This window comes from Pyrgilauda ruficollis, unplaced genomic scaffold (assembly GCF_017590135.1).
Source record: "Pyrgilauda ruficollis isolate IOZ18807 unplaced genomic scaffold, ASM1759013v1 scaffold14, whole genome shotgun sequence".
Taxonomy (NCBI): Eukaryota; Metazoa; Chordata; class Aves; order Passeriformes; family Passeridae; genus Pyrgilauda; species Pyrgilauda ruficollis.
In genome coordinates this window covers 9,389,757-9,417,538 of record NW_024512543.1, presented here as the reverse complement: position 1 = coordinate 9,417,538, position 27,782 = coordinate 9,389,757, and the positions used below count along the sequence as shown (strand labels likewise).

The 27,782-nt window shown below is 42.6% G+C and overlaps 2 protein-coding genes across 4 annotated transcripts in view; one reads left to right on the top strand and one right to left on the bottom strand.

Annotated features, from left to right (window-relative positions):
* Positions 1–1,111: 1,111 nt before the first annotated feature.
* Positions 1,112–4,240, bottom strand: LOC121349546 (basic salivary proline-rich protein 1-like). The gene is made up of 2 exons (XM_041460093.1): positions 4,153–4,240; positions 1,112–2,288 (listed from the first exon to the last, which is right to left on the bottom strand). Exons 1-2 carry the CDS (start codon positions 4,238–4,240, stop codon positions 1,552–1,554), a joined length of 825 nt encoding a protein of 274 aa, XP_041316027.1. The 3' UTR covers positions 1,112–1,551.
* An 8,083-nt stretch (positions 4,241–12,323) lies between these two features.
* The window catches only part of AMBRA1 (autophagy and beclin 1 regulator 1), a 116,786-nt gene continuing 101,327 nt past the window's right edge, over positions 12,324–27,782 (top strand). For 2 of the 3 annotated variants that reach the window (XM_041459958.1, XM_041459957.1), the window contains exons 1-6: positions 12,324–12,579; positions 12,834–12,892; positions 13,627–13,810; positions 14,493–14,665; positions 15,444–15,510; positions 16,108–17,567. In XM_041459958.1, the coding sequence (XP_041315892.1) occupies positions 12,445–12,579; positions 12,834–12,892; positions 13,627–13,810; positions 14,493–14,665; positions 15,444–15,510; positions 16,108–17,567 (2,078 nt within the window). In that variant the 5' untranslated portion in view covers positions 12,324–12,444. The remainder of the gene's footprint in view (positions 12,580–12,833; positions 12,893–13,626; positions 13,811–14,492; positions 14,666–15,443; positions 15,511–16,107; positions 17,568–27,782) is intronic. The other variant, XM_041459959.1, reaches the window with a different exon arrangement.

Below are 27,782 nucleotides of genomic sequence, written 5' to 3'. Positions count from 1 at the left end.
TAAAATGTTATGTACAAAGATCTCAGATGTAATTCGGTTTTCTTTACGCAAGGTGTTATACAAGAATTACTGTTGGTCACTGCAGCAAAACTCCTGCTCCTTTTACCTAAGAGAAAGCAGACGAACATTGTTTTCTGAAAAGCATTTTCAAGGTAAGAGTTGCTGCCGTATATGGTGCCTGATGGCTCATAATCACATCTGACAGTCTGTGCTAAAAATACTGTTCACTAGACCAAAACACCAGCAGACACTGAATGAGCTGTGTGGGTGGTGGTAAGGTCAAGTGAGACTTGGACATGTGTAGGTACAAACATTGTCACTTAATGACAAGCTGGAGTTTCTCAATTTACGCTATGAATAGCTCTTCCCAGCGTGTGCTGAGGCCAGAGCAAACTCCGAGTGCAGGCACTTCCTGGAACACATTTGCTGCTCGCTTTTGTCTTCTTTCAGCCACTGTCACCTGTGGTAGAGTTTAATTTCAAAACTGATCTCACTGCTTGTCAGTTTGGGCAAAAACTGCATCAGGGCACACCAGATAAAACCAATCCACTGAGCACTATTCTTACCCGAGTCAGATGTCAGTACCCTTCTCTTCACTCAGGAGGTGTAGGGAGCAGTTTCCACCACAAACTCCTAAGCAGCTTCCTTCAAAACCATTTGCCCACACTTTTTTCTTTTCCCTCAAAAAAGACACTTTTCTTTTCCCTCCTGGGGCCAGGTTGCTCAGAGCTCCCTCCATCCAACCAGTCCTTGAACACTTCAGGGGTGGGGAATTCACAGCTTCTCTGGACAACCTGTTCCTGTGCCTCACCACCCTCACAGTAAAGAATTTTTAACCTAAAACTAATCTAAACCTACTTTCTGTCAGTTTAAAGCCTTCCCCTTTGTCTTGTCACTACACACTCTTGTAAATAGTCTTCCCCATCTTTCCTCAAGTTCCCTTCAAGTTCCAGAAGTCAGCAGTTAGGTCATCCAGAAGCCTTCTCTTATCCAGGCTGAAAAAAATGCGAAAAAAATTCTTTTCTGCAAACTGCTTTGGGATTTGTGATTTGGTTTATGCAGAAAATCATGCTGTGAAAAGCCAGTGTCCAGAAAGGAGACAGCGGAGTCCTGCAACTTTATTCATTTTATTTGAATAAAAGGAGAGAGTTCCCTGGCCCATACCCCCGCGGGTCTCTCAAGATTTTGGAGGACGCAGCCTCCTTTTATCCTAAACTCCCGTTGCCCTCTTCCTTTCCCCATTGCCTGAGGTATTGGGAAGGTCCGGCCTTCCCGACCCGCCTGCTACGTCGTCCCCTAAAGCTCAGGAGCTCGAACTGTTTGCGACAGCCCGGAGACCTGCACGGCCGCTGCTCCGGCACCGGGCCGGTTCTTGCGGACCGGGCGTTCGTGAGGACACGAACACGCGCTTCTCCTTTTAAATCCGGACCACCCTTATCCTGGAAATATAGAATAGGAACTTCCACTCTGACTTCCAAACTGACTATCGCACGTGTTCGTTTGCATTCGTTCTGTTAAGAGCATTTTTCCAGTATTCCACGCCTCTCTAAGCTAAATTATGCAGATTTTAATTCTGGGCTGGGGCGCTGCCCCGCACTTCTCGGGGCTCGACTGCTCTCGCCTGCCCTCCGTCGCCCCCGGGCGGCGGTGGAGACCTCGTCGCTCGGCTGGCGCTGCCTGGCGGCGTTCTAGCCTCGGCTGCTCGGGCCTTGCTCCCGCGCTCGGCGCCGCCGCCGTTGGGCCCCGCTCGGCGCTCGGCTGGCCCGCCTGGCCGGAGCTCGGCCGCCGGCCCCGCGCCGAGGCCGCGCCGCCGCTCCCGGGCGGGCGCGGCCGGCCCCGCGGCGGCGCCCCGGAAGGCGGCGGTGCCGATCCGTGTGAGGCCGCGGCTGGTGGAGCGCGGTCGGGAGGGACTCGGGAGTCGCTGCCGGGGCCTGTGTACGGGAGTTCCGGGACCGCGGCCTTACGGTGGGGGGAGCGGGGAGGCGGGCGCGCCGCCGCGGGCCGGGCGCCGTGGCGGGAGGGCGAAACCCGCGGCGCTGGCGGCCGGCGGGGACGGGAGCCCCGCGGAGAGCTCCCCCGTCCCGGCCGGCAGCCCGTGCCCGCTCCGCCCGCTCGAGCGCGCCACAAGCCGGATTTTGTGTGCCAGCCTGGGTGCCTGGTGCTTCGCCGTCCGTCGCCCCTCGTGCTGTCCCCACGGCACCGTCCGGGCCCGTAGTCCGGGCTCGGTGCGGTTGCGTTCTGAGGCTGTTGCTGCGAGATGTTTTTTGTTGTTGGTGGTGTTTTCCGGCCTTACCCGAATAAAATGTCCAGCAAGCGTTGTCTGCTCTATCTCTCCTGTTTTTCATCGTGTGTTGCAGAACGCTTGCTTGTGAAAGTAGTGTTTGGCATAAAATGCTTTCAGGTGTGCCTCTAGTTACATCTTGTCTTGAGAGGAAACCAACCCGGCTAATTCACCAGCTATGGGAACGTTTTTGTTGCCATGTACCATATTTTTCCTGACAACACTTAAATTTCTGTAGTGTTCTTCTAGTGTTTTTCTGGTTTACTTGTGATCTTCTCAATACCATGCGTTCAGCTGCCTTTGGAAAGCAATTTTTCCTGTACTAAATCAGCATTTCATCTTCAAGAGATCCTGTAGGTCGTTACGAGTAGCTTTTCTCACTGCACACTTTCGAGTATTGTTCTGTAGGCAGATTCAAGAATTGTTATCTAGATGCAAGTCTGTCTTCAAGAAGATAGGTTGTATGAATGTGAAGTCTGTCAATATGGTCAGTGCTGCTCTGTTTTCTCCTCTGTATGAAGTGTTCTTTGGTCTTTATTTAAAAACCCACAGTGTTTTTCTATATTTGTCCTTGTTTACTGCTCCACCCAGCTTGGTGTCCTCTGCAAATGTCATCTGGCTTCTTTGCCTTTGCCACTCCCATCCTCTTTCAAATTGCTGATGGGAATGTTAAAAAGGGACCTAAGAATGACCTGCTGGTAATGTGCACTTATTGCCAGTCCATTACTGGTCTCTTAAGTTTGTTGTTGGGTCAGTTTTCAGAATGTGGTGTGAGGTTAAATCCATGCAGATTTGAATGCCTTATGGGTGATGCAGGCAACAGGACCTAAAATTCTCTGCTAAATGTGAAACCCTTTCTTGTGTTCTGAAGGGCTGTTGTAATGCATTTCCTAACATTCAGCTCTTCAGTGTACCTTGTGTGCCGTTCCAGAGTCCACAATTGCTGCTTCTCTGGGTAATATTTTTTTAAAAAATCGGTCCATTTCTATTTTGATGGTCACAAATAAATGTGGTTTTTGTGGCAGTGTGGCTCTTAATGAGTAGGGCTGTCCACTAGCATTTATATTTTTCCTGATGCTTGGAATGAAGAATGTATTTGGATCCAAATGTCTGAACGTGCCTTTTCAGATTGAGTTGCTGGGAGTTTCTGCCGAATGTTTACTTTGCTGACAGCTTCTTCTCAGTTTTCTTTCTTTTGCCCTTTTCTGAGTCATAACTGACCCTCTGGATTCTTGTTTGGTTGTTTCCTACTTTTCCATTTTCCAAGCAGCACTTGTAACTTTTATGCAGCTGTAACAACCAGCTCTAAAGAAGGCAAGCAATGATCCAGTCTGCTGCTGTCCCTCTGCCAGAAGTTTGGCATTTGAATAATTATTTTTTAAAGAAACTTCTGGAAAGAAACTCTAGTACTAATCTTTTATGCCTTGATTAGCAAACTGACTGAACTCATGGGTCTTGCAGAGTTATTGTTGATGTGAATATTTACTACTAATGGGAACAGCACTAAGGTACTTTTTTTTCCCTATTGAGTTTCTGGGGGCCTGATAAATGGCATAGTGCATGATATTAGTTACCTTGTGTGTTTTGTGTTAGTAGCCCTGTGCTGTCCTAGCAAGGAGGGTGATAGAAACAAAATATTAATATGGTAAGAACAGAACAATTTTGTTTTACAAAAGTGTATGACAATGTGATGTGCAGTGGAAGAGGATTAATAGAAATATTTTACTGGAAGGTTATTGCAGGATATAGTAGTTGCCTAATGAAAAACATTGATGGGGTTGCTTGAAACAAGAGGAGACCTTCTTTCCTCTACAAGAGGAAGCAGTACTTGTCTGCATCTCAGGACTTGGTTGGTTGTTAGGAATTCTTACTGGGATTGTTGTCTAGTAGCTGTTTGTTGTCTCCAGTTTTTGTTAAATGGGATGATGAGGTGTCAGGCTTGAGCATGGAGAGCATCATCTTGATCCGTGTGCTCTCTCAGCTCCCCTTCACATGCTCTCAGTGAGGTGTTTTGGGTTGTCCTGGCAGAGTGATTCCTGCTTCCTTCTTCCTGGTACGTATTACTAATTTTGCACCTTGGGCAGCGCAGGATTGCTGAGAGGAGTCTCTGACTCATGTTTTGGACACTTTTTTCCCCTCCCTTTATATTTCTCCCACAGACTCAGTCTAAGGCTGAGAAGGGCAACAGTGTCAAGAATTGTCTGCTTCTTTGTTCAGAGTCTAAATCTTCATTGTCTCCCACCTCTTCTATAATTCTGAAGCATCTTTGTGTGAAGACTTCAGCTCCTGTGTGGATCATTCTTGCTTTTTGTCTTGTTACTATATTTCCATGTGTGCAAGAAATTATATGACCTGTATTTTCTAAAACATGTTCTTGCTTCCAGTTCCTTTTTCTTTATTACTTGGATAAGGTGCTTGTGCTTTAAGTGCAGCCTTGAATGCATAAAACACTTTGTCTTCACCTTGGGGTATGTGATGCTGCTTCTGTTGCTCTGTGGTGTTGGCACTCCCGCATTACTATGGAATGTGTGATGTCACTTGGGGGCACTTGGCTGTGGCCCTTGAGCTTGAAGAGCCTTAATGTGACTATTAATATAAATAATGGGACTTTGAATTGAGAATTCCTTTGCCTTTCTATCTAAATGGCAATAATTTTTTAGGGAGTTAAATCTGAATTCTGTATTGCTCTGTTTGTCTATTGCTCTGGCTTTCTTTTCTCTGTGTCCCTCGTTTCCCGCTGTGTATAGTACTTAACAAAAGATGCTGTGGTTTGAGTATGGAATTGTGGAAACCAACCCTTAATCTTCCAGATCTCAGTTCTGCTGTTTGACTTGCCTTACAGCTTTGTGAAGTTATATTTATTCTCTTCCTATCTTCTGGATTGAAACTAATATCTCTCTTCTCAAGAATTCATTAAATTTATGTGGAAGTTGTAATAATAGTTATGAAAGTGCTCCATATTCTCATTGGTAAATGAAACTGTCAGACTCCAGACATGGGCGATCGCTTACATTTATTATTATTACTTCCCTTTTTATATTTACCATTCATTTTCTGACCTTTAGGAGCTGATATCTGCAAGTTTCTGTTCCATGTCTTCATCATTTTGCTGTAAATAGCTAGAATTTTAATGTACCTCTTTTGTCTGAAAAATTCTTTATGTGTATTTAGCTCATTTAATCCTGACTGGGAAGACAAATTAAGATTCTAATGGCAATTAGTTACTTGTTGCAGTCATACAGGATCTTGAAATGACAAAGTACTATTGACATCTTTGTAATGTAATTGAATTTCCTGGGCTGTTTGCAGTTGCAGTTTAAAACACAGCATTGAATTTTTCAATCATGAAGCACAAAGACAAGTTATTTTTCTTTAGGAATCCTGTTTTATGTGTCAACACTTATTGCAGTGAGTGCAATTTAGAGCAGTGTGTCTACTGCATTTACAGAAAATGTGCTTTTGAATTACTTTCCATCTCTCTCTGGCTTTAATCAAGGCAAAACTTCAGCTTACACTAAAATACTTTGGGGAGTATTTAAAAACTTGGAAGAGTAAAACCAGGACCATATAATGGAAGTGCCTTCATGGTATTAGTTTTGGGTTCTCTTGGATAGTTGCATCATAAACTTTCTTTCACTTCTCCTAAGTGTTTTTTATTCTCCATGTTTAGGGGCACTTAGTTGGACTGACTCTTGGTCTAATCAAATTATTAAATTCAGCAGCTTTTTTTTTTTTTTTTTTTAAGCATAATCAAGCACACAAGTAGAAACAGAACTAAATAATGGGTTAGTTTTGCTTTTTTATTGTTTTGGTTAATCATGCTTAAGATAGTTGTTGTTACCCATCCTAGACTGTTTTTGTTTGTGGGTTAGCCTTGTTTAAAGATTCTAGTCCAGTGTAGCTTTATTTTAAATTTTTGTTCATTTAGATATTACTGCGAGGTGTCTTGAAGTTTGCTCTATGCAAAATGTTTTCTGGTGTTTCGGGTTGGGTTTTTTGGTCGTTTTGGTTTTTGTTTTGTTTTCGTTTGTTTTGTTTGTTCATTTTTAACCCAAGAAGAGTTAATACGTCTATAAACAGTCTCAGGGTTCATCTGGAACTACCACAAATGGAGTTAAGGGAAGACAAATCAAATGTTGTTTGAAGTAAATTTAGACATATATACCTAATCAGCTATATTGCCAGAAATTCATATGGCCCTGTCATTTAAGAATGAACATAGTCCTGTTCTTCCAACAGTTATGTTTTGACCCATGCAGCTATTTGGGATATGAGTCATGTCACCTATTTTTTACTGATTTTGTTGTTGTTATAGCATTGTTCAAATGCCAGTGGTACTGGCAAACTAGGACTTACCAAACTAGGACTCCTTGAGTTGCCTTGTTTGTTAAGCTGAGTTGATGCAGTGCAAAGAGGGCAAATCAGCTTTTTAGTTTTGGTTTTACATAAACAGTTTTTTAAGTTTTGCTCAGTTTTTCAGGTGGAGACACAGAAAGGGTTAGTGAAAATAGCATGACATTTGATATAGATTGAATCAGTATTTTTAATAAAACTGGATGTATAAGTCAGGTCTTCTGTCTGGTGTAGTGTTTCTTGGGCTTCTTAACACAATATTGTTTCATGCGATTTAGGAAAATGTTGGCTTCAAAATCTCCATACTGCAGAAGGGAGGGAAACACAGATTTTAAACATAGTAGAAAGTCCCTGGAGCTATGTGATGGCTTCTGTATATTCCAAATTATGTTTTAGGCATCTGGTTTGTTCTTGGAGATCTCCTGTCTGGGTGTCAGAAGCAGATTTTATTGTTTTATCAATGAAGTACCTGCAAAAGGAGGGGCTGTGTAGTTCATAGTCCTTGGCAAGATGATCTTTGGCTGTTTTCAGAGGGCACCATTTACTCTTTTGAGCTTCTGAAGAGCACAGGGGGTCTTGGTAAGGCAGTTTGCTTCAAAATTAAGCTGTGTAAAATATGAGGGAAACCAACTTGTAGAAAATCCTTAGAGGAAATAGTCTGTCTTGTGACTGCAGCCTTCATTAGGATCACTGTCAGCAGAGATAAAGCATTTGGGCTGTAGTGCTGCATACACTCTTTTCATGCCTGTCTGATGATCTGTTTGCTCTTGGAGAACCTACCCACATGTGCAATAGTGGGAATACTAAATTATTGCTAATATTTATTAAATAAAACTTAAATTACTAAGATTTATTAAATCCAATAAGCAGTTCTCTTGAAATTTTTAGTATGTTGCTGGTGTTAAAGCCTGAGATGCTGCACTTTAATTTGGGATAACTGCAATGGCATTGTTAGGGCTGGGCATGCTTCTTCAGAACAGACATTTTGCAAACAGAAGTGACTGGCTTACAAGATAGGTAAGTGCCTGGCCAGAGCTGGGGTAGTTGAGTGTAATAATCTGTTTGCTCTTCTTTTCTGGAGACAAGTTGGCTTATGATTTTGCAGGACAGTGGTATGCCTCATTGTTCACCACAGTTTTGCTTTTGTTGTGTTTTGAGTCCTTTTTTTTCCCATGCATGTCCTTTTAATACAAAGCATACTGCATTGGCCCATCAGCTGTGTGTAGATCATGGCTGTTTTACAGTCAATATGTTATGGAAGTCTTAAAACTGAAAAAGGGACCTGGACACCAAAACTACTGGCATGTGTTTTTTTTCCCTGGTCTCTTACAGGGAGTCTTATAAATGCATTCTCTCTGTGGAACCCAGATTGCAAAGTCAGTGACAGTTTTAATATTTCATTTCATATTACCTCTTTCTTCATTAATCACATGAGGTCTCTTTGGGCAGCAAAATTGTCTGAAATTATTTGGACATTTGTATCTTCTGGATAGATCTCCCATTGTAAATATAATTTACTGATTGCAGCTTTTTTTTTTTTTTTTCCTTTTTAAACACTGATGGAGCTGTTTACACTGATTCTGTGCACATGCATTAGGAAAGGCTTTTAGGGTTGGGCTCAGCACACAACCTTGTGGTTCTTTGCCGTGGTAATAGATTAGTCTGAGAGCTGAAGGCCACATGAAATAACATTTTTCTCCCATGAAGAGTGGAATAACATGAAGGTAGTGTTGCGTGTATCAAAGCAGCTGTGCTCCCAGCATGGTGGTACCAGAATCTCCACAAAATTAATAGCAGCAAGGATGGGGAAGGGGCACATTAAGAAATGGGACCATCATCTCTGTGAAGTGCTGAAGTTTTGAACTGGAATGGTGAGCCATTGCATAATCCATAAAATATCTTGACATCCTTTTTATATGGCAAATTAAATGTGCTTCTTTTTATTCCTCTTCTTGCCCTACCTTTCTGTCAGTGTTTTCAGGGGGTCATGTACCACTACAAAGTATTACCAATTTGCATCTTCACTTTGGCTTTTTAGAGGTTCAGCATCTGTAAAAGCAACATTTACAAGTAAATCTACATTTCTCTAATGCTGGGAATTTTTCAGGCTTCTTCAAGGATAGCTGGTACAGAGCAAGTAAAAGGCTTGGGTTTGCGCTGTGTAATGCTCTTTCCAAAACTGTAAACAGCCCAGCATGTTGTCCTGAAATGCCCTGAAGGGAGAAAACACTTAAGGAAAGAAAGCTGCTGATAATAGAATCTCCATTTTCAGATTTTTTTGTGGTCATCTGCATCACATTCAGAGCATCAGCTAATCTTGCAGTTGTTCGACACTTTTGGTCATCTTGGTTGAACCAACCATCCAAATCTCCCTCCTTCCCCCCAAAAACAAGTAAACAAAACAAAACAAACTCAACAACAAGAAGAAAACAGAACAATCCCAATCCCTCTTGAGGTGGTCAGCTGTTTATCAGTTGTGATAGTTGTGGGTATATGTAATAGGCACTGCTACTGAATCAGTCCACCACTCGCCTGAACAGGTTTGATCCAGTGAGCTGCAAATTTTATTTATGCTGAGTCCCAAGAAGTATTTTCAAACCCCCTGCATTTAATTTAAACTTTGTTAGTCGGATGGCTAATGAGTAGCTGTAAATGTGGTTGATACTTCAATGGTTTATCTGGTAATGGTATTTAATAGCATGCTATCATTATTCAGCTTATATTTGAGCAAAATGTTTGGAATTGATGGGTATCTTTACTAGGTTAGAGAAAAAATTGGCTCCTTTAACACCCTCACAAAAAAACCCTACACAAACCAAAAAAACTAAAGAAAAAAACCCCAAAAACCCTACACCAAAACAAACTGAAGCTCAACACATAATCCAATAGAAAGGTTAAAGTCTTCCTGCTAAAATGAGCAAAGGTAATGCCAGTGTTCACTGCATTGCCAATACTTACATCTGTTTCTTCATTTGAAGGCTCTGAGTTTCTTTGCCTGTCTGAAGTGTTGCTGGATGTGCCACCAGGTAGAGGAGCAGTTACTGTGTTCAGACTCATTCAGAAAAAGGATAAAGTTTGGCCCCCGGAGGGATCCGAGGTAACACTGGAATCTCAGCATCACTCAAGAAGGACACATTCGGTGTTTCCTGAAGAGATCCCAGCTTTTAAAAATGTTGGGCAGGTTTGCAGGGTACTGTGAAGGCATTGGAGCCCTGGGTGTTTCCTTTGTTTACTTTTAAAATGGGATAAAGACATGAGTCAGAAGAAGTGAAAAAACTAGGTACAGTCCCTGAGGGAAAAATGTGAAGTTAAACACTCAGGCTCACATATGAAGTGTTTGTTATAGGCAGATTAGTTGAATAAATTAGGACACACATGCAGAGATTTAGATAAGCTGTCTTAAGGTATGTACTTGGTTTTACATAGTGGAGATGACTTGGTCCATCAGTAAGGTGAATACTAGAACTTCACTGACTGCAGTTGTAGGAGTTATCTTCCCATTTATTTTACAATATGTAAACTTGTCCATGGCATAAATAAAGTAGTTTGTTAAACCCCTTGTTTTCCTTGTTGCTATTATACTTTAGGGAACATTAGTTATGATAGGACTGAAATGTTGCTAGGTTGTCAGAGCTTGTTCTTTCTCATGAGTGATTGTTATTCTGCTTTATTATCGTGATCTCAAGTTATTATCAAGTGGTTTGTCCTTCACAGTTATTGAAAGGCTGTTCCAAAGTTTAAATCTTTTTGAACTTCCAGCTTATTCCAGCAGCAGGACCAGTCTTCCACTGGTGTCCTGATAAAATGTTTATTCTTGGGTTGTTGTAGTCCAAATTCCTTGAATACACCCATATAGAATATTCGGCTACTGTTTTCTTAATTTTACTGTATTAAGAGTTAAATTAGACGTACAGTTTCCTCCTGTAAAGTAGACTTTTTGTTGCCTGTGTTGTTCTGAGCTGTCTTCCTCCTCCATTCTGCTTGCCGTCCGAATCTAGTCACTTCTGAACATGGGTGCCTGGGGCTGTTTGCAGAATTCGGATCAGGATTTATCACCATTTAGCTAAAGAAGATTTTTAGTTTAGGGATTCCTGTATTATATTGTGCTTTTGGATCTATCTATTTCAGTTATCCTTCTAGCTTTTTTGGATATGGGCTTTTTTAATCTGTGCAATTATTTTTAAGAACTCTCATGCAGTATGATATCTTTAGTTTTTGTGTTGATTTCCAGTCAGGCTTTGATTTTGTAGAATAATTCCTACTTAATGTTTGGCTAACTTTCACAGATTCTCAAAAGAAGGGTTATTGTGTACCATGGAGTTCAGCTTCTCTAAAATACATGATCCCCATGCTGTTCACATTAAGCATCAGGTAATTTCCAGCTAGCTCAAAATTCACTGTGGAGAATTTCTTTTCTAGGAAGATGGATGCCTTTACTTGTTAATTACTTCAGTACTCTTTATTTTACTTCTACAAATAAAAACTGGTGTGCTTTTTTGGAACTCATTTTCCTGGCTTATCTCTTTAGACAGCTCCTCTCTATAAGCTGCAGCTGTCTTCAATTATCTGTTCAGGGGAGTTTTTTTAGGGAGAGTGGGAGGAAAGAAAATATTGCTACTGACCATTCTGAGTTCTGTCATTTAACAATTTGTTTCTTGCGCGCATGAACCTTTTTTCTTCTTTATCTGTTTGGGTTTTTTTATGGCTGTTTCCTTCTCTGTTGAATATTGTTGGTTTTGTTCAGTGTAACATGAACTGAGCAGGGTTTGTCTTTAGATCTTCGTGTGATCAAGAGATGGCAGAGTAGTATGCACACTCTGCTGGGATCAGAAGGTAGTAGCATTGCAGCAGAGTTTCTTGGTTTATCTGTTCTAAGAAACTTTTCTGGAGAGATTTTTGTGGCAGACTCCATTGTATGACACCACTGGAAAGCTGTGTGACTTGGTTGCTATTAGAGTCATTATATTATTTATTTATTTAGCTTTTTTTTTTTTTTGTAGACAGTAGATATTAAAGCTTTCCTTTGCAGGTCAAAGTGTTCCAAAAGCATTACTCTTTGCCAGTATGCATTACTTGGGTGAACTGCTGTTCTAAGAGCAATGCAGATTGAAAGGTGATGTGTGGACAATGGAATAATCTTGGTGGAGCTGTCCTATCATTGTTTTAATATTTTTAAGCTGTTGATGGGGTTGGAAATAATTTGGACTTGAGGTCTATCAATTGTCTGACCTTTACAGTTTGATCTGTTACTGAAATTTGAGTAGTTCCTGGGAGATTCCTCTGTCATATTGTCACTTTGGTAATACTGTTCCTCTGGCTTTCAGACACATTTCCCAGATAGGACTTAAATCTTTAAGGTGTGAAGACTGTATCTTCATAAATCTTTTTTTCCTTTATTATATACAGCAAGAGATGAAGGGAAGGAAAAGAATTTGAAGGCAAATTTTTAATTCTCCATATGTGTAGTGTGCCCAGGGCACGTGTACAAGGGAAGAGCTGAATGCTTTCCGAGTAATCTTTGGCTGCAGAAATGTCAAAATGGGGCCTTGATAATGGGAGCAGGTAGCAAAGGTTGTGTAAGAAGAAAGATTTCTCTCTCAAATCTAGTATTTTTGGGATTTAAAGCTTTTACTTTATCTGGGTAATCAAGGTAAAAGCTGCCTTCCTTATCAGTCTCTTATCTTTTTAGGTTTCCATGAAGATAAACAACTGAAATGTGGATAGCTTATTTGTAGCTTGGTGGTGGTTGTCATCTGGAACCTGCTGGTATTTCCTCGCAGTAGTGGGCGTGGCATTGGCAACTGAGAGCCATGAAGGTTGTCCCAGAGAAGAATGCTGTCCGCATCCTTTGGGGTAGGGAACGGGGCACCCAAGCCTTGGGCGCTCAGCGGCTTCTGCAGGAGCTGGTGGAGGATAAAACTCGATGGATGAAATGGGAGGGCAAGGTAAGGTTGTGGGGTAGAGCTGCATAGCTTGATCTTGGAATGGGGGAAGGGAGGCAGGGATTTGAAATAAATTGTCTTGTGATTATACCTTTGATGTGTTACACTTGATATGCTCTCTGGCTCTGTTCAGTTCCTGCAGTGATGTGATACTAGATATGTTCCTGCAGCGGGTTCCCCTTGTTGTCTGTGTGGCTTACAGTTAAAGTATGATCATATGACTCTTGCAACACTTCCTGCTTTGTTGGCTTTTTCAGAAAGTTGAGTTACCAGACAGTCCACGCTCCACCTTCTTGCTGGCGTTTAGTCCAGACAGGTAATTAATTCCTAGTTCGTTCCCTGTTTCAGCAGTCTCCCTACACTTACAAAAGTGATGGAGGCTTGTGCCCATTGAGTTGTCCAGTCCTGAACAGCTGAATGAAACTTCGGTTCCTGACACGCATGGATGGAATGTGTGCACCTTCCTAATCTCACAGCTTCGAGCATAGTTGGTGTTTAATTTCTGAGGTACCCAGGTGATACAAAGTTTTAAGGAAAAAGGATCTGTGCAGACACCATGGGATTTCATAAGAAACTGAAGGGAGTAAAAGATGTTTTAATACAACATGCCCAAATGATGTGACACATTCACTGGGATATCTAGGAATAAAGAACAGAGCAGAATGATGTGTGTATTTGAAGCAGAAATGGAGGTGGGATCTCACAGTATCACTTGATTTAACAGGGGTTGAGACACTGTGGAGAGTTGGGAATATTTATTTGCCCCAAATTGTCAGTCAGGAATGCCTTCTGAGCTGCATGTTCACTCTGACGTTCAAGGTCAAGTTTGTGCTAGCAGATTCAGATGAGCTCATGTTTGCATGGACCCTGAAATCTGGCTACAGAAAGCTTTGTGACATTGGTGCAACAGTAGCCTCTTACCCTTTGAGCTCTGTGTGGGAGAGCTGCTGGGTTAAGTGTGAACAGACCCTGTTGAGATGAAGCTAACCATGGTCTAATTTTGTTGTATTCTTCTCATGCTAATATTTGTCATACCTTCTGCATTCCCAGGACCCTAATGGCTTCCACACATGTGAACCACAACATCTACATCACAGAGGTGAAAACAGGAAAGTGTGTTCATTCCTTGGTTGGACATCGCCGCACTCCCTGGTGTGTCACCTTCCATCCCACCATCCCAGGCCTCATTGCTTCAGGATGCCTAGATGGGGAGGTTAGAATTTGGGATTTACATGTAAGTCTTTCCTGAAACATATGTTCCTTTGATATTTGGTGGGTGGTGACTTTTTTTGACTGAGTTTGTTTTCCAAATGCTACCTGGTAACGGAGAGCTGTTTGGAAGCTTTTCTGGGACCTAAAAAAAAAAGTTCTATGTGTAAAAGCATAGAACAGACCATAGCCATCCTCTTCTCTCTAGAGAGGAGGTGACAGATTCTTCATTCAGTCCTGCCAGGTAGGTCATGCTTCTTAGCAGCACCTGTTTTATTGATTGCAGTGGTACAGGTAATTCTGGAGAACATTGTGCAAGGTGCCTATTTAGCCTTTGTGAGAGACATGCTGTTTGTTATTCCACTGAGCATATCTGAACTGTTCATTAGAGAAGCTGCTGCTCTACCTAGTTTGGTAAATGGCACAGAGATAGAACACATGGGCTTGTCTGTTTTGTTTTAAATGAAGCATTTTTACAGGCTGCTTGAGACACACTTACCTACAAAAATACATCTGTGGTCATTGTTGCAAGTAGTGTTACATTTTAGACCCTGGCACATGACCTTGTTTGGGAACAGCTGATGTTGCCAAGGCAGCACCTTGCTTGCAATGCTTTAGGCAGGCTGGGAGGCGTGGCAAGTACATGGAAACTTAATGATGGCAAACTTTTTGATAAACTGGTTGCGGTTCTTGACTCCTCACTCTAGGGTGGAAGTGAGAGCTGGTTCACGGATAGCAACAATGCCATTGCATCACTTGCTTTTCATCCTACGGCTCAGCTCTTGCTGATTGCCACTGCCAATGAGATACATTTCTGGGACTGGAGTCGTCGGGAGCCTTTTGCAGTGGTGAAAACAGCCAGTGAGATGGAGCGGGTCAGGTGAGCTCCTGCTTCTGGGTGAAAAGAACACATGTGTGTGAAAATTGGTCAGGTTTAGAAAGTGTGTGTGAGGTTCCTCTGGGATGCTGCACCCTGTGCACCCAGGCAGTGAAGTGTTGCTTGCAGCTCCTTGACTCAGCTGGTAGAAAACCATTTCTGTGGGTAGAAAGAAAAGCAATTGAAAGTAATAGATCAGCTTGGTTGTTCTTATTTGTAATACAGCATGTGTCCATTAAATGTCCAGAATCTGCTTCATGTTGATTTGTAAGCTTAGTAATTAAAGTTGTCAGCCATAAGGATGAGAGAAGCCAGGAACTGCTGGATCAAAATGCTGAGCTATTACTTTGGCACACTTTTAGAGGAAACTGGATTGCTGGAAAGCTGATGCCTGCTTTTGAGCAATTTAAAATAAGACAACGATGTGGCATCAAGGCATGTTAATCTCTCTCTTTGTACCAATTCCATTTTGTAGTATAAACATGTTTATTTCTGTAAATTTTATTCCTTATAATTGATATAGCAGTACTTAATTCCAGCTTTTAACTTTGGTATAGTGTTGCTGTGGACTATAAAATAACTGCAGTCTTCAGCTAGATAGGTACATGTTGTTCTTCTTAATGCATAAACTCTTTGATGTCCTTCATAAAAATATGATGATAATGTAGTATTCTCATTGCAAACATGTCATGTGGGGTTTTCTTTCTTGCTGTGTTCAGCTTCCTGTTTCAATGTGGAATGTGAACTGATGATTGATATTCTGGCACTGCTTTTGTTTTAGGCTGGTACGGTTTGATCCCTTGGGACACTACTTGCTCACAGCGATAGTTAACCCTTCTAACCAGCAGGTAAGGGGAATGTCAGGACTTGTATTGACTGGCTAGTTAAAAGGTGCTCTATGTACTTTAGCCCTAGTCTGTTTCTAAGCAGACTTGTGTTTTTCAGAAAACCTGAAGTCTTCCTAATCTGAATTCTGTCTCACCTTGATTGGTGATACAATAGCAACGTAACATGTTCTTATGTTATGTGCATGGCTAATAAAGTGCTTTCCAAAATGTGTTTGTTTTGTCCTCTCTATCTGACTAATGGTGGGATAGAGGTCTCAGTGGTCCTGTTCTTTCAGTTCTGTTGTGATGTTCTTTTGGATTTCAGGCTATTTGAGGTACTAACAATGCTTCCCTCAGCTTCTGACCCTCAGATGCCGATACTTCTGTTTGTATGAACAATGTATTGTGAAAGCTGACTGGACTGTAGAAAGAGGTTGTCTAGATCCATAAAATGAATTTAGAAATCATCTCAATTAGTTTCCTCCAAGTCAAGGCCTTTAGGAAGGGATTTATCACATCCTTTCATCTCTCTGGGCTGGTAGCTGACTTTCTGCTGTTTATTTGGAAGTACAGGATTTTGCCTTGAGGTGACTGAACTTTGCCTGTTTCCTTCTGCAGAGCGATGAGGAAGTGGAAATCTCCGTGGACAGCACAGAGATGCCGCATTATCGTCAGCGCGCTATCCTTCCGTCTCAGCCTGTGAGGCGCACACCCCTCCTCCACAACTTCCTGCATATGTTGTCCTCCCGCTCCTCTGGCATACAGGTGGGAGAGCAAAACAGTGTTCAAGACTCTGCTACCCCATCCCCTCCACCGCCTCCACCACCACCACCTCCGCCTCCAGCCAGTGAGAACACAAGGGCATCTGTCTATAACAGGCTCCGGGAGCGAGTCAGCTATCCCACAGCAGAGTGCTGCCAGCACCTGGGGATGTTGTGCCTTTGCAGCCGATGCTCTAGTGCAAGACTTCCTTCTTCTCTCTTCCCACACCAGGAAAACGCACCCTCCACGTCTTCTGGGGCCACTGGCACTTCCTTCTCCTCTGTGCAGACAGAGCCTTATCAACCCCCAGAGCAGGCATCCGTAGCGCAGGAGGAGCAGGGGATACTTAACAGGCCCTCTGCTTTCAGCACAGTTCAGAGCAGCACTGCTGGCAACACCCTGCGCAACCTTAGCCTGGGCCCCACACGGCGGTCCCTCAGCGGGTCCTTGGCAGGCCACCAGTCCCGGTACCAACAGTCTGCGAGAGAGATGGCTTCAGGCTTGGGTGGGTCTGACTGGTCCAGGACAGTGCTGAACATGAGCTCTCGGTCCGAGCTGGAAGCCATGCCTCCCCCTAGGACCAGTGCCTCCTCCGTGAGCTTGCTGTCCGTGCTCAGACAGCAGGAGGGAGGTTCCCAGGCATCAGTCTATACCTCTGCAACAGAAGGGAGGGGCTTTCTGGCCCCAGGGGCTGAGGTGAACAGTGGTAGTAGTCCTGGCCCGAGCAATCCGGCCAGCATTCGTAATGAGCTGCAGTGTGATTTGAGGCGATTCTTCCTGGAATATGACCGGCTTCAGGAGTTAGATCAGGGGATTGGTGGGGAGCCCAGCCAGTCGCAACAGGCTCAAGAAATGCTCAACAACAACATTGAGCCTGATCGACCCGGTCCCTCCCATCAGCAGACTCCACAAAGCAGTGAAAACAATTCAAATTTGTCCCGGGGTCACCTGAACCGCTGTCGTGCTTGTCATAACCTGCTGACCTTTAACAATGACACGCTGCGCTGGGAAAGAAGCACGCCTAGCTACACACCAGGGCAGGTCCAAAGCACATTTGAGGGTGTGCCTCCAAATACCAGCCAGGTGCAGCCTGCAGAGAGAACCGAGGGCAGAGCTCCTGCCTCTAGCAGACTGCAGCTGGGCAGCTCTTCCACCCCGCAGGAGGAGAGGACCGTGGGAGTGGTCTTTAACCAGGAGACGGGGCACTGGGAAAGAGTTTACAGCCAGTCGGCTTCAAGCAGACCTGGGAATGTATCACAGGAGGCCTTAAACCAGGAAATGCCTGAGGAAAGCTCAGAGGAGGATTCACTCAGGAGGTAAGATACACGCTTGCCCTTCCTCCTCTATTTTTTCTTAAACCTTTCCCATCTAGTGTGAGGTTTTTCAACATTTTCAGAGTTAAAAACCTTTTCTCATATGGCTGTGTGCTATTCGTGTAGATGAAAGTAGAGATGTTGGTGTTGATATGTTGATAGCTGCCATTGTCCTGCTGCAGATTGTAAGGGCAGAGACTAGGCCTCTCAATGGTAGTACAGAGAGGCAAAAGGATGGGCTCTTTTAGCAGATCTCTGGGGTGAACTGTGCTCCTGGTGTTTCCGAGACCCTGCAGAAGCATGGAAACTCAGGATGTGTTTATGCTGTCCTTTGTGCTCCCTATCACACACTCTATCATCATGTGCTATGCATGGAGAATCTGCCCAGGGTTGGCATGGAAAACTGGGCATGAATAAGTTGTTAAGTTAAAAGGGTTTAACAGTAATTTCCTTAGAGTTGCCCGGAGGGGAAAAAAGTCAAACTCTGTGTCAGTGGTTTGGTATATGCAGTTGGCTTGCTGCTAAGAGGTTAGTTTTGAAGGTGACTCCTGTTGACCTGAGCTGGTTAGGGACATGCTCACTGAAAATTTTAGGCTTTGCTGTCTTCTTTTTTAAGAAAAGATACTTTTCTTCTGCTTCAGACATGATACAAGAAGCTGGATAAGCTAAATTGAATTTGTATCAGGAAAGATCTGTCCTTTGTGTCAGAGTGTCTTCATTGGCTTGTGCGTATGATACAGCTATGTTAGTACTTTGAATGGGGTTTCCACACTGGTTTTCAGTTTCACATCTTCTCTGGCAAGTGGTTTGTGCTCTCACCAGAGGAAAGGTTCAGTCTTTCTGTTTCTCTGAAACAGATGCTTTGAGCTGTAGAAAAGCAAAATTTCCAGGTCGGATGCAGATGTAACAAACTAAGAAGGCTTTGTACACAGGAGTGCCTGAGGAAAGGGAATTTTTTCCTCTGTCCTGCAGATAAGCTAATTATACTGAGGCTGGAACAGTGACTGCCTTTCTTGTTGTTGTAGTTGCATAGCAAATAAGTAGTGGTGGCCATAAAATTATTAATCAGTTTCTAAATCCTTGCCCTAGTTTTTTTAATAGCCTGTTGTAATGAGAGTCTCAAGCTGATTACATGGGAGCTACTTTTCGGGCCTGAACTTACCTACTGTTAATTTAAGTCAGATATCCTCTTGTCTCCTATCAAAGGGCATAAGAATAAGAAGGAGCTGACAAATTTAGCTGTAAAATGGCACTTGAGTAATTCTTGCGTTATGTTTCTTTTGAAATAGTGGTACATACTTATGTCATCTCCACTGTGTCTCGTTTTCTGGGATGAGTCACTGTAGTGTCAGAAATAACTGGGCAAATAACCTTCTTATTGATCGGGCCGTTGGCACGTATTTGGACAATGAGATGTAGTGGGATATGTAGATATGATCTTTTCTGTAGTAACTGTAATTTTAAAATGTCCTGAGGCATACAATTGATTCACCCCAGCCTGCAGGAGTCTAAGGGGAGTCCTGTGACTAAATCTCTGGGGCACTTTGCCTGTCATCCGTGGTGGTTGCTGCTGTCTGCTCCAGTGGCTGTAGCGTTTATGAAGGGTTGCTTACCTTCCTGATCAGCTGAGCAAACAGGTGATTTTTGCTGAGACTTCTGATTTGGAGTGGGTAGTTTGATACATGAGGTTAATTCCAGAGGAATTCCGGTAAGATAAAAGCTTTAGTGAAATCTTTCTGGCAGAGATTGTTGAGAATCTCCTAGGGACTCTTTTTGTTTTCCCAATCTCCTGCTTCTGTTACCATGCCTTTCTAAAGAACAGGCACAGCAGGGGTTTCTGCTTCCCTTCTAACTGGAGTTAAGGTTATCTGTAGAGTTCTGAAGCAAGAAGCTGGAAGCAGTGGGCAGTCTGGTATTAAATGCTTGTGGCAATTTCCTTGAAGTAAAACTTCATTTTCCTTTCTTGTTAAACACATCAGGTGGGCTTGGGGCTTTATGAAATCTTTTCCCTTGAAAGGAACTCTGCATACAGGATAGCTCTAACCTGCAGGTGTCATTTTCTTCTGTTTTTAAATTAGCTGTTTATATTTTTCTTTATATAACATGGGAGATGAGATTAGCTCAGTTGGGTTAGAGCATGGTGCTAATAGCACCGAGGCTGTGGGTTCAATCCCCATACAGGCTATTTACTTAAGAGTTGGGCTTGATCATCCTTATGGCCCCCTTCCAACTCAGAATATCCTGTGAATCTATTAACAAGTCAGCAAGCACCCACTTACCTCAATTTTGCATAGAGTGAGCATCTTGTACCAAGCCTTCATATCTCCCAGACCTAGGGCATGCTTTGACAGTGAGATGTGCTGGAACCACTTCTGCACAGCGAAGTCCAAAATGTCTGTTAACCTTTGGAGCTACAGAAGCATGCAAAGATGGGGTCTTAGGGTCCTGAGGTACAAGCTATGTGCTGAAATTGCTGACAAAATACAAGGGGGAGGATAAACCTTCAAACCTGAAGGTACAAGTGGCAACTGCATACACACTTCCAATCAATGTCATTTTGTGCCTGTCAGCCTCTGGTTAATTCTTAGTGTTGGAATCCAGTATGTGCTCATAACCTGTTTTATAATTCTGTTCTTCTTTGTCTCTCCATTAGATGTCCTCATTGGGCAATTGAGCTCTATATTCTAAGGTTAGCCGAAAAACGTAAGATAAAAATTGTGTCTGGAAACTGTGTATGTTGGCTTTCCCTGTCCATGGGCAGGATTCCTTCCCTGGCATGGTCTTCCTAGTTGGCAAGTAGCTTTCTGGGAAAACATTGCCATTGAGGGTCAATTAAGTTAATAGGGTAGTTTAGTGAAGGCTGTTCTTTGAATTCTGTTGATGCAACTATGTCATCTGGGTAAGGAGAGAATTCTGCTCTTTCTGATGGTCCTAGGCTAATTATCTTGGACTAATCACAAAGCCATTAATAAACATGTAATGGCACTATTCCTCACTAACAGCTCTGGCACCTCTGTTAGGAGAAGCATGTCACTGGGAGCCTCAGCAATACAAGGAGTCCCATCACATTCAGCCTAGCCTGAAAGCAGTGTGGCATTGAGATGTGTGCTTCTTGAAGTTGTGCTGGTGAGGCATGAATTTGGGGAAAGTTTATGGTCTATGTTAAGCACAAGTTCGTGAGACTGAGCTTCAGCTTTTCTGAGGTTCTCCACACTGATCTCATTAATTCAAATGTAGGGAGTTTTCCCCTGTGGATGTCTTTACCTCACTTTTAACATCAAAGTGAAAAGAATCCCAGAAATCTCTGAAGTTGCCATGTGAAATGTGCTGCATAAAATTGGTCGTAGAATCTGTTGGAAAGATGTGGATGAAGGAGGGATAACTGAGAAACATGATAGCTAGTTTAATTTTTTTATAACTACCTGTTAATTTAAAAATGGGTTGGGGAGGTCTTGTATTAGTACTGTAACCTCAGTGAGGGAAACGATCCTCTAAGTACTTAAAGCCATTGTTGCTTTGTGGGCCGATTCAGGTTGATAATGAAAAGCTGAACACGGAATGAAAGAAGATTCTTCTAGTCAGCTGCTTGTTTGAGCGGAGCTGGTGCCACCTTCTTAAGACAGTGATACACAGAATCTAGGAGTGATGTCTGCTGAAATATGTATCAATTCAGCAGTTAATGCTAGGTATGGTGCAATGCTGGCTAATAAAACTGATTCAGATTTTCTCTTTGGCTATTTTAGTATGACACAAGTGACTTCTACAGAATTAGTGTGGGTTTTTTAGAAAAAAAAGGAAAATAATAAGGTTATAAATTGATTTTTGTTTCTGAGTTCTGGATGCAAGGAGCGAGTAGTGATGTGCATCCCTGCTAACATATTTCAAACCTTCTTCACTGAAACAATTCCTATAGATGGGGAAAAAGAAGGAAGAGGAAAATTGTCCTCTGTAGATTTAGCCGCTTGTAATACATGAGTGGGACAATTTTTATATGGTTTACCTGTTTATTTTGTCTAGAGATTTGAGTACATTACTGCAAATGAAAGGTGTACTCTGTTCTATTGTCAGGCAGGTTTGCATGACACTTATGTTTGACAAGGAAATGCTTATTATCCTTATTCTTCCATGAAGAAGCTTTGTCTGGCAATTATGCTAAACTTCTCTAACCACTCCACTGCACTTATTCCAGAGGTCAGATTCTGTAGGCTGTGGTATGAGTAACTCTGTGCCTGCATTTTATGAATGCATAATGTTTTCACCTTGCCTCACCTATTCAGTTTGACAGACAAGATAAATTATTGAAGTTACCTGAAAATCTGAAAAGTTTTTTGAACCATCCTGAGTGACACTTTCATCATGTGTACAGGCAGAAAGGAGTAAGCGTGTGTGAAGTGGGGAAATTTTTGTCTGGAGACCCTTGTATAAACTCCTTTATTTTGTTTGCGAGTGTATGACAGGCAGAGGCCACTGTGCTGTGCAAATATTTGACCTGTTGAAGTTGGCACAGCTTACCGAAGGCTTTGCTGTGTTTTAGTCTGTTGGATGCACTGTGCACAAGTGACATGTGAAACCGTCTTCCCTGGAGCCATGTACCAGGGTCCAGGAGCAAATCTGTGTCTTCCATTTTGTCAGATCTCGTTTGAGGAGTCTAGTCCCTCCTGCCTTGGTGTTGCTATGTGATGTGTACTCGGTCACGTGTAGCGCAGTGACTCCAGCTCATCTCGTTTCTCTTCAGTGTTTATGACCTTTCTGGCTGCATACAGCTCTCTTTACAGCAGCTATGAAGAGAAACACCTAGTCTGTTCCCTTTTGAATTTTAGACCTTATTTCCATATTGCTTTGCTGCCACAAGGGGGTAATGTTGCTTCTGCTCCTTTCTGTCTCCTTTCCTAACCTGAAGGTTTCCGAGTTCTTGTATGAAGGGTAGCTTGGGGACCCTCCCTGCTCCCAAACGGCACCTTATCTCTGTAGTTACCATACAATTGCAAGTTCTCCAGTGTTTGGAGAAAGGCGTAAATGCAGGGATCCAGACCGGAAATGGCTCTGATACAGAATGCAAGCAAGGGAGGAGCTTATCCTTTTGGCTTTTGTAAGGGTTTGAAAGAAATAGATGTGGATCTAAGGTGAGACAGGTATTTTGTCTTTCTGATATGTAAATGCTCATGAGCTAGAGCTCTAAAAGACCTTGGCAGCCTTGTAGAATTCGTCTGGACTTCTTGCTTACTGCCTACCAAGCTTGGAGCAAACCTGTCTTTGTAGTCTCCTTTCTCAAAGGTTTTGTTTTCATTTTAATGGCTGTTCTCCCCCTCAGACGACTTTTGTAATATGGAGCTTGTTTTCTGGAGGATTGCTTGGCGGATGTTTGTTGGAGTCTGGGCAGTCACTTTCTCCCCAGGGCTCTGTTTATTCTCTTCTTCAAGTATGCCTTGAGCCATTACCTGAGTTTTGGAGCTTTTCCGTAAGGCAAGGAATATGTTTGGGGATTTTTTATGTTGGGTTTGGTTTTTTTTTCTAGTGCACATGGGTATGGTTTGCTCAAGACCTTGAGGGGATGCCTATTCCTGCTCTAAGTTGTAGATACAGTGCTGACTTGTGATCGAATTGGGACCAGTCTGTGGTTACAGTAGATTGACAGAGTAGGAACAACCCCATTCCTACCCAACAGTGATCAGTGCTGTATATGAAATGGAAAAGAATACAGTCACTTTTGCAGCTTTTGTTCCTGAGTTCATGCTGGCAGAGCCTGAGCTTCTTATGTGCAGCTCTGGTTTTTGATGTAAATGACCAAGTCTCATTGGATCTCTGCATGTACTGAGTTCTGGTAACTTTCTCACTGTGCAAAGCACTGAATGAAAGGGTGTATGTCACTCATATCCTTGTTTTAAAAACTAAACAAACAGAACACTTCCCTGTCCCCTGCCATGGATACAGAACTGCCTGGGAAGACACAATTCTGTGACTGACATTTACCATCAAAATCAGAGAGGAGGGTAGTGCTACTCACTTTACTTTTTGGGAGAGAGGAACTAAAACAGGAGGGAATTACCTTATATAAAGCTTCAAATGTGTCTTATCGTGAAGACAGAACATACCTAGTGTATTCTGCCTTTTGTTCCATTCCTTATTTCTCAAAATCTTTGTAGTTGCTATTTTTTTCCTAATCTCTTACAGCAGTTGTGGCTTGCTTTTTCAAGTATTTAATATATATTGTGGCAGTGGGGTTGAGTTCGCAGAGACAGGGAGGCTTGAGCATAAGGGCACACCTGTGGAGAAGAGAATGGCTCAGACTGCACATGGGTGGGAATGTGGCCTGTGCTAAATCTAAATAGGCCTACCCAACATAATTTTCTTGACTGTTTTTGTTCCGACTCATTACTTGTGGAAACCTTGCTAGCCTTGTGTCATGCCATTTGTAGTTTGAGCTCAGTATTTTGTTTAAAGTTACGCTGTGTAGACCTTACTGGTGCTGTGGAAAGAAGGATTTTTCTGACAAGCCTTGTAGGCTCCATGTGCACTGTGATAGTTTTGGAAGAGTTTATGCTGTGCTGTTATCAGGCTTGGTAAGAAATAAGTCCAAAGATGCTTTGTTACTCTTCTTGAAAATGGTGGTGATAGAGAGAAGTAATATCTCAGCAGTTAGTGAGAGTATTGGGGTAAATGGAAGTTATAAATGGATTTGCCAGCAGAGAGAAGAGGTTTGGGTTTGTGCTCGGGAAGACGTGCTTGAGGAGAGAAAGCCAGAACTGTGTGGTATGAGAATGATTTCTGTAAACGTTAGCCAGAACACGTAAGAGTGAACAAAGACCTAATTTGTCTGTTGCGAACTTAAAGTGAAATGATAGTGTGAAGGTGACATGAGCATTTAAACATGATAATTAGCAGTGTTTATGTGTGAGATGTGCAGGCTGTGGACAAACTTGGTGAGTATTGCTTGTTTGGTCTTTACTAAAATTGGAAAATACAAATTAGTTTTATCATGAGACTGTAAACCTGAACTGTAGGAGAAGCTGCCATGATATCTAAATGGTCAGTTGATGCCTATGTGAGCTCTGGGGTAATTGCAGTCACCCTTCCAGCTTTGTGGTTTTTTTCCCAGACCAAGCCTGCTGTCTCTGTATGAGAAGGAAAGACTGTTTTACTGAAGTTCTAGAAGTTTGAGCTCTTTAGTATGCTGCTAATTATGTGGAAAAACAAGTGAAAGAAGTGCCTGTTTTCTTGCACAAATATTCCTTCCCCTGCCTTTGCTAGTTTCCTGATTCAAGAATAATGTAAGGTTGCTAGAGCCCTATTCTTCTTCACTGAGTGTTGATGGGTGAGAAGGATGATGCCTTGTGCTTTCCCTTCTTGCAGTAACTTGCAGATAGAGGTCACTCCCTGCTGCCGAGTTTCCCCCAGTGGTTTGGAAAGCTGGACATGTACCTGCAGCCTTTGCCGAACTTGCAGAAAAGGCATAAGCTGCTTTTTCTTTTTCTTGGCCTGAATTTAAATATGCAGCAATGACTGTAGCAGACTAAAAGAAATTGTTTTCCCCATGTTCCTCTTGTAGCAGCTTGACTTGCAAACTAGGTAGGTATAGACATAACTCCTTCTCAAATACCTTCACAGTATTTTCCCTTTTGAACCACTGCCCTTATTCCACCCCTCCTCTTAGTCCAGGCACAGCAGTGAGGAGTTCACCTATAAAAGAAATGGGTAAAGTTTGTTCCTCTGCTATCTCCAGGTAATAGAAACCTCTTTCCCTACAAGTGTCTTTTCTGTAGGAACTGTTCTGGAGTTTCAGCTGCTGCAGTGTGATGGCAAGGAAGCTTACTGAATTTGAATTAAAGTGATATTTAGTGAGAATGGAAGAGGCATATGCCTCCAAACTGGCTATTATTTTTGCTTCTATTGACGTCTAGAGTTGGGTGGAGTTTTGGAGTTTTTTGATGGTGGTGTTGTGTGTGTGTGGGTTTTTTATTGGGTTGTGGGTTTTTTTTTGTTATTTGGGTGAGTGGGTGTTGATTGTTGTTGTTTTGGGCAGGGTTTTTTTGTAGGGTTGTTTGTTTTTTTGAGGAATGCATATATGAGGTGACTGTAGACCAAAGATCTTGAATAAACACAAATTGCTCAGAAGTTTAAAGACCGCTGACTTCAAACAGATTGATATATTTTATGGTATCCTCAAATAGCTGTTCTCAACTTTCATACAGAGAGGGAAGAAGTGTGAATAGCTTCCCTCTCTTGAAAGCCATCCTTTGTTAGGGTGTCTGTCTCCTCTGTTGTCTGCACATACTTTCTCTGCAGCCGCCTGATCCAGCTGCTGCAGGGTGGGCAGCATGTCCAGACAGGCTCACTTGACCAGGTACAGTTGCTCCTGTTTCTGTTCTTTTACCTATGTGTCTTGAGTTCATGTAATTGTGTTCTATCTAGGGGATGATGCTCAGGTTATGATTAATGGAGGTCTGTGATGTGCTTAAACTATCTAGCTGTGATTTTTAGAGCTTATAGTCTGGCTTCAGGTAAGTCACATTAAAACAGTCTCTAAGTTTCAATTTGGATTTGGTTTTTGCGAAGAAACAAGTTTTGGGCAGGCTCTCAGACTTTCTGTTTCAGACCTGCTTGCTCATCTAAAAGCTCCCTGTAGTTTTCTTCACTGTGGGGAAGAGCTGGAGATGTTGGCATTGTAGTGTGCCTTTTTATTGTAATACAACCCTGTAATTTTTAGATATGCATTCGATTTACGTATACTTCATGTGTGCACTCACTCTTCATGCTCTTTAGAAATTCTCACAGTGTGGTGTGTCTGGGGACAAAGTGCCTGTATCAAATTATTTGCTTCTTATAACAGAATCTGGGCTGGAGAACTTGCAGTAGGGCAGCATTCGTCTAATCTGTGGGCCTGGAGCAAGAGGAGAGAGGGAGACCTGTGATCTGACTCAGTAATACAACTGTAACCAAAAGAATGATGACTCTAGATTTCTCCAGTTGAGCTGTTCTGGTCTGTTGAATAGCTAACATGCATTTTAAACATTTTCCACATACATATTTAACTGATTGCACCAAATGGCTGTTTGTGTGATGATGTAAGTGACCTCTTCCCTTGCTCTTCTTGAGAGAGCACCTGCTGAAACTGAAGGCTGTAAATAAACAGGGTTCTTTATTTGCCAGGAAACTGACTCATTTTTCTACTTGAAATGCATTAGTATGAAATCATTCCCCTGTCTTCCTGAAGTGGGAAGGCTGGACTAAGTGACTGAACTGCCCTGCCAGTCATTTGTTGACCTGACTTTCTTTTTTACTCCAGCATGAACAAGAGCATTTTAAAGGAATTGCTTGATTTGTGATGAGACCTCTGTTTTCATAGCCTTAGAAAGCTATGGAGATAATGGTATGGCTTCTGCCCCCTCAAGAAAGACACCTCCTCTTCAATTCCCTATGGAGAAACATGAGTCGTATGTAATTATCCCAGAAGCTGACGCAGATCTGTGTGTGTGGGTAAGCAGAGATTTCTGCTGTCCACAGAGTCTGTGGTGTTGGGAACTCCCAGAACAAGGAGAATTTGAAGGAGTCATACAGATGAAGATAGGCAGAAGAGCCCTCAGAAGAGTAAAGCTGTCTGCAGGCTGAGGGAGTTCAGTGTGTTGGCTATGTTCTGGCCATGCTTTTAAACCTTATGATAACTAGAGACCCATACCCTCCAGCTGAATTTCTGGTATAATGATGTGTTGTTAAGGGTCTAGGTGGAGAAATGCAATGTCTGTCTTCAGCTTGGCGCAGGTACCTGTGCCATCCTGAGCACCGGTGTGAAACTGCCACTGCAGAGCCAAATACCATGTGCAGTCGTTTGAACTGATTTTAATTTCTTCTCCCCTCCTGTCCCTCGAGCTTTGCCCCTGCTAAAAGGAAGTGCAAGCTCTTTCATTGTTGGAGTTATTGCCAAAACTAATCAATGCTGCTTGCTGTAGCTGGTCTTGACCCTTTTAATGTCTGCCATGGATGTGTGTTCCCTCTTGCTTGTTGAAATGATGAACTAATCATTCCCCAGATGCTGTATGATGAGCACCTCTCCATAATGCCCATTCATATTTTGTTCTGATGCATGGCCTTTTTCAGCAGATGAAGTGATAGATTAACAGTGCAGCCTTGAGTCTTCTTAAAATAATCAGTCACTTTCTGTAAAGTGACCCACTTTCCCTGTGATGAGCTCTAAAGTTGCTGTGTAGTTCTTGCAGCATCAGG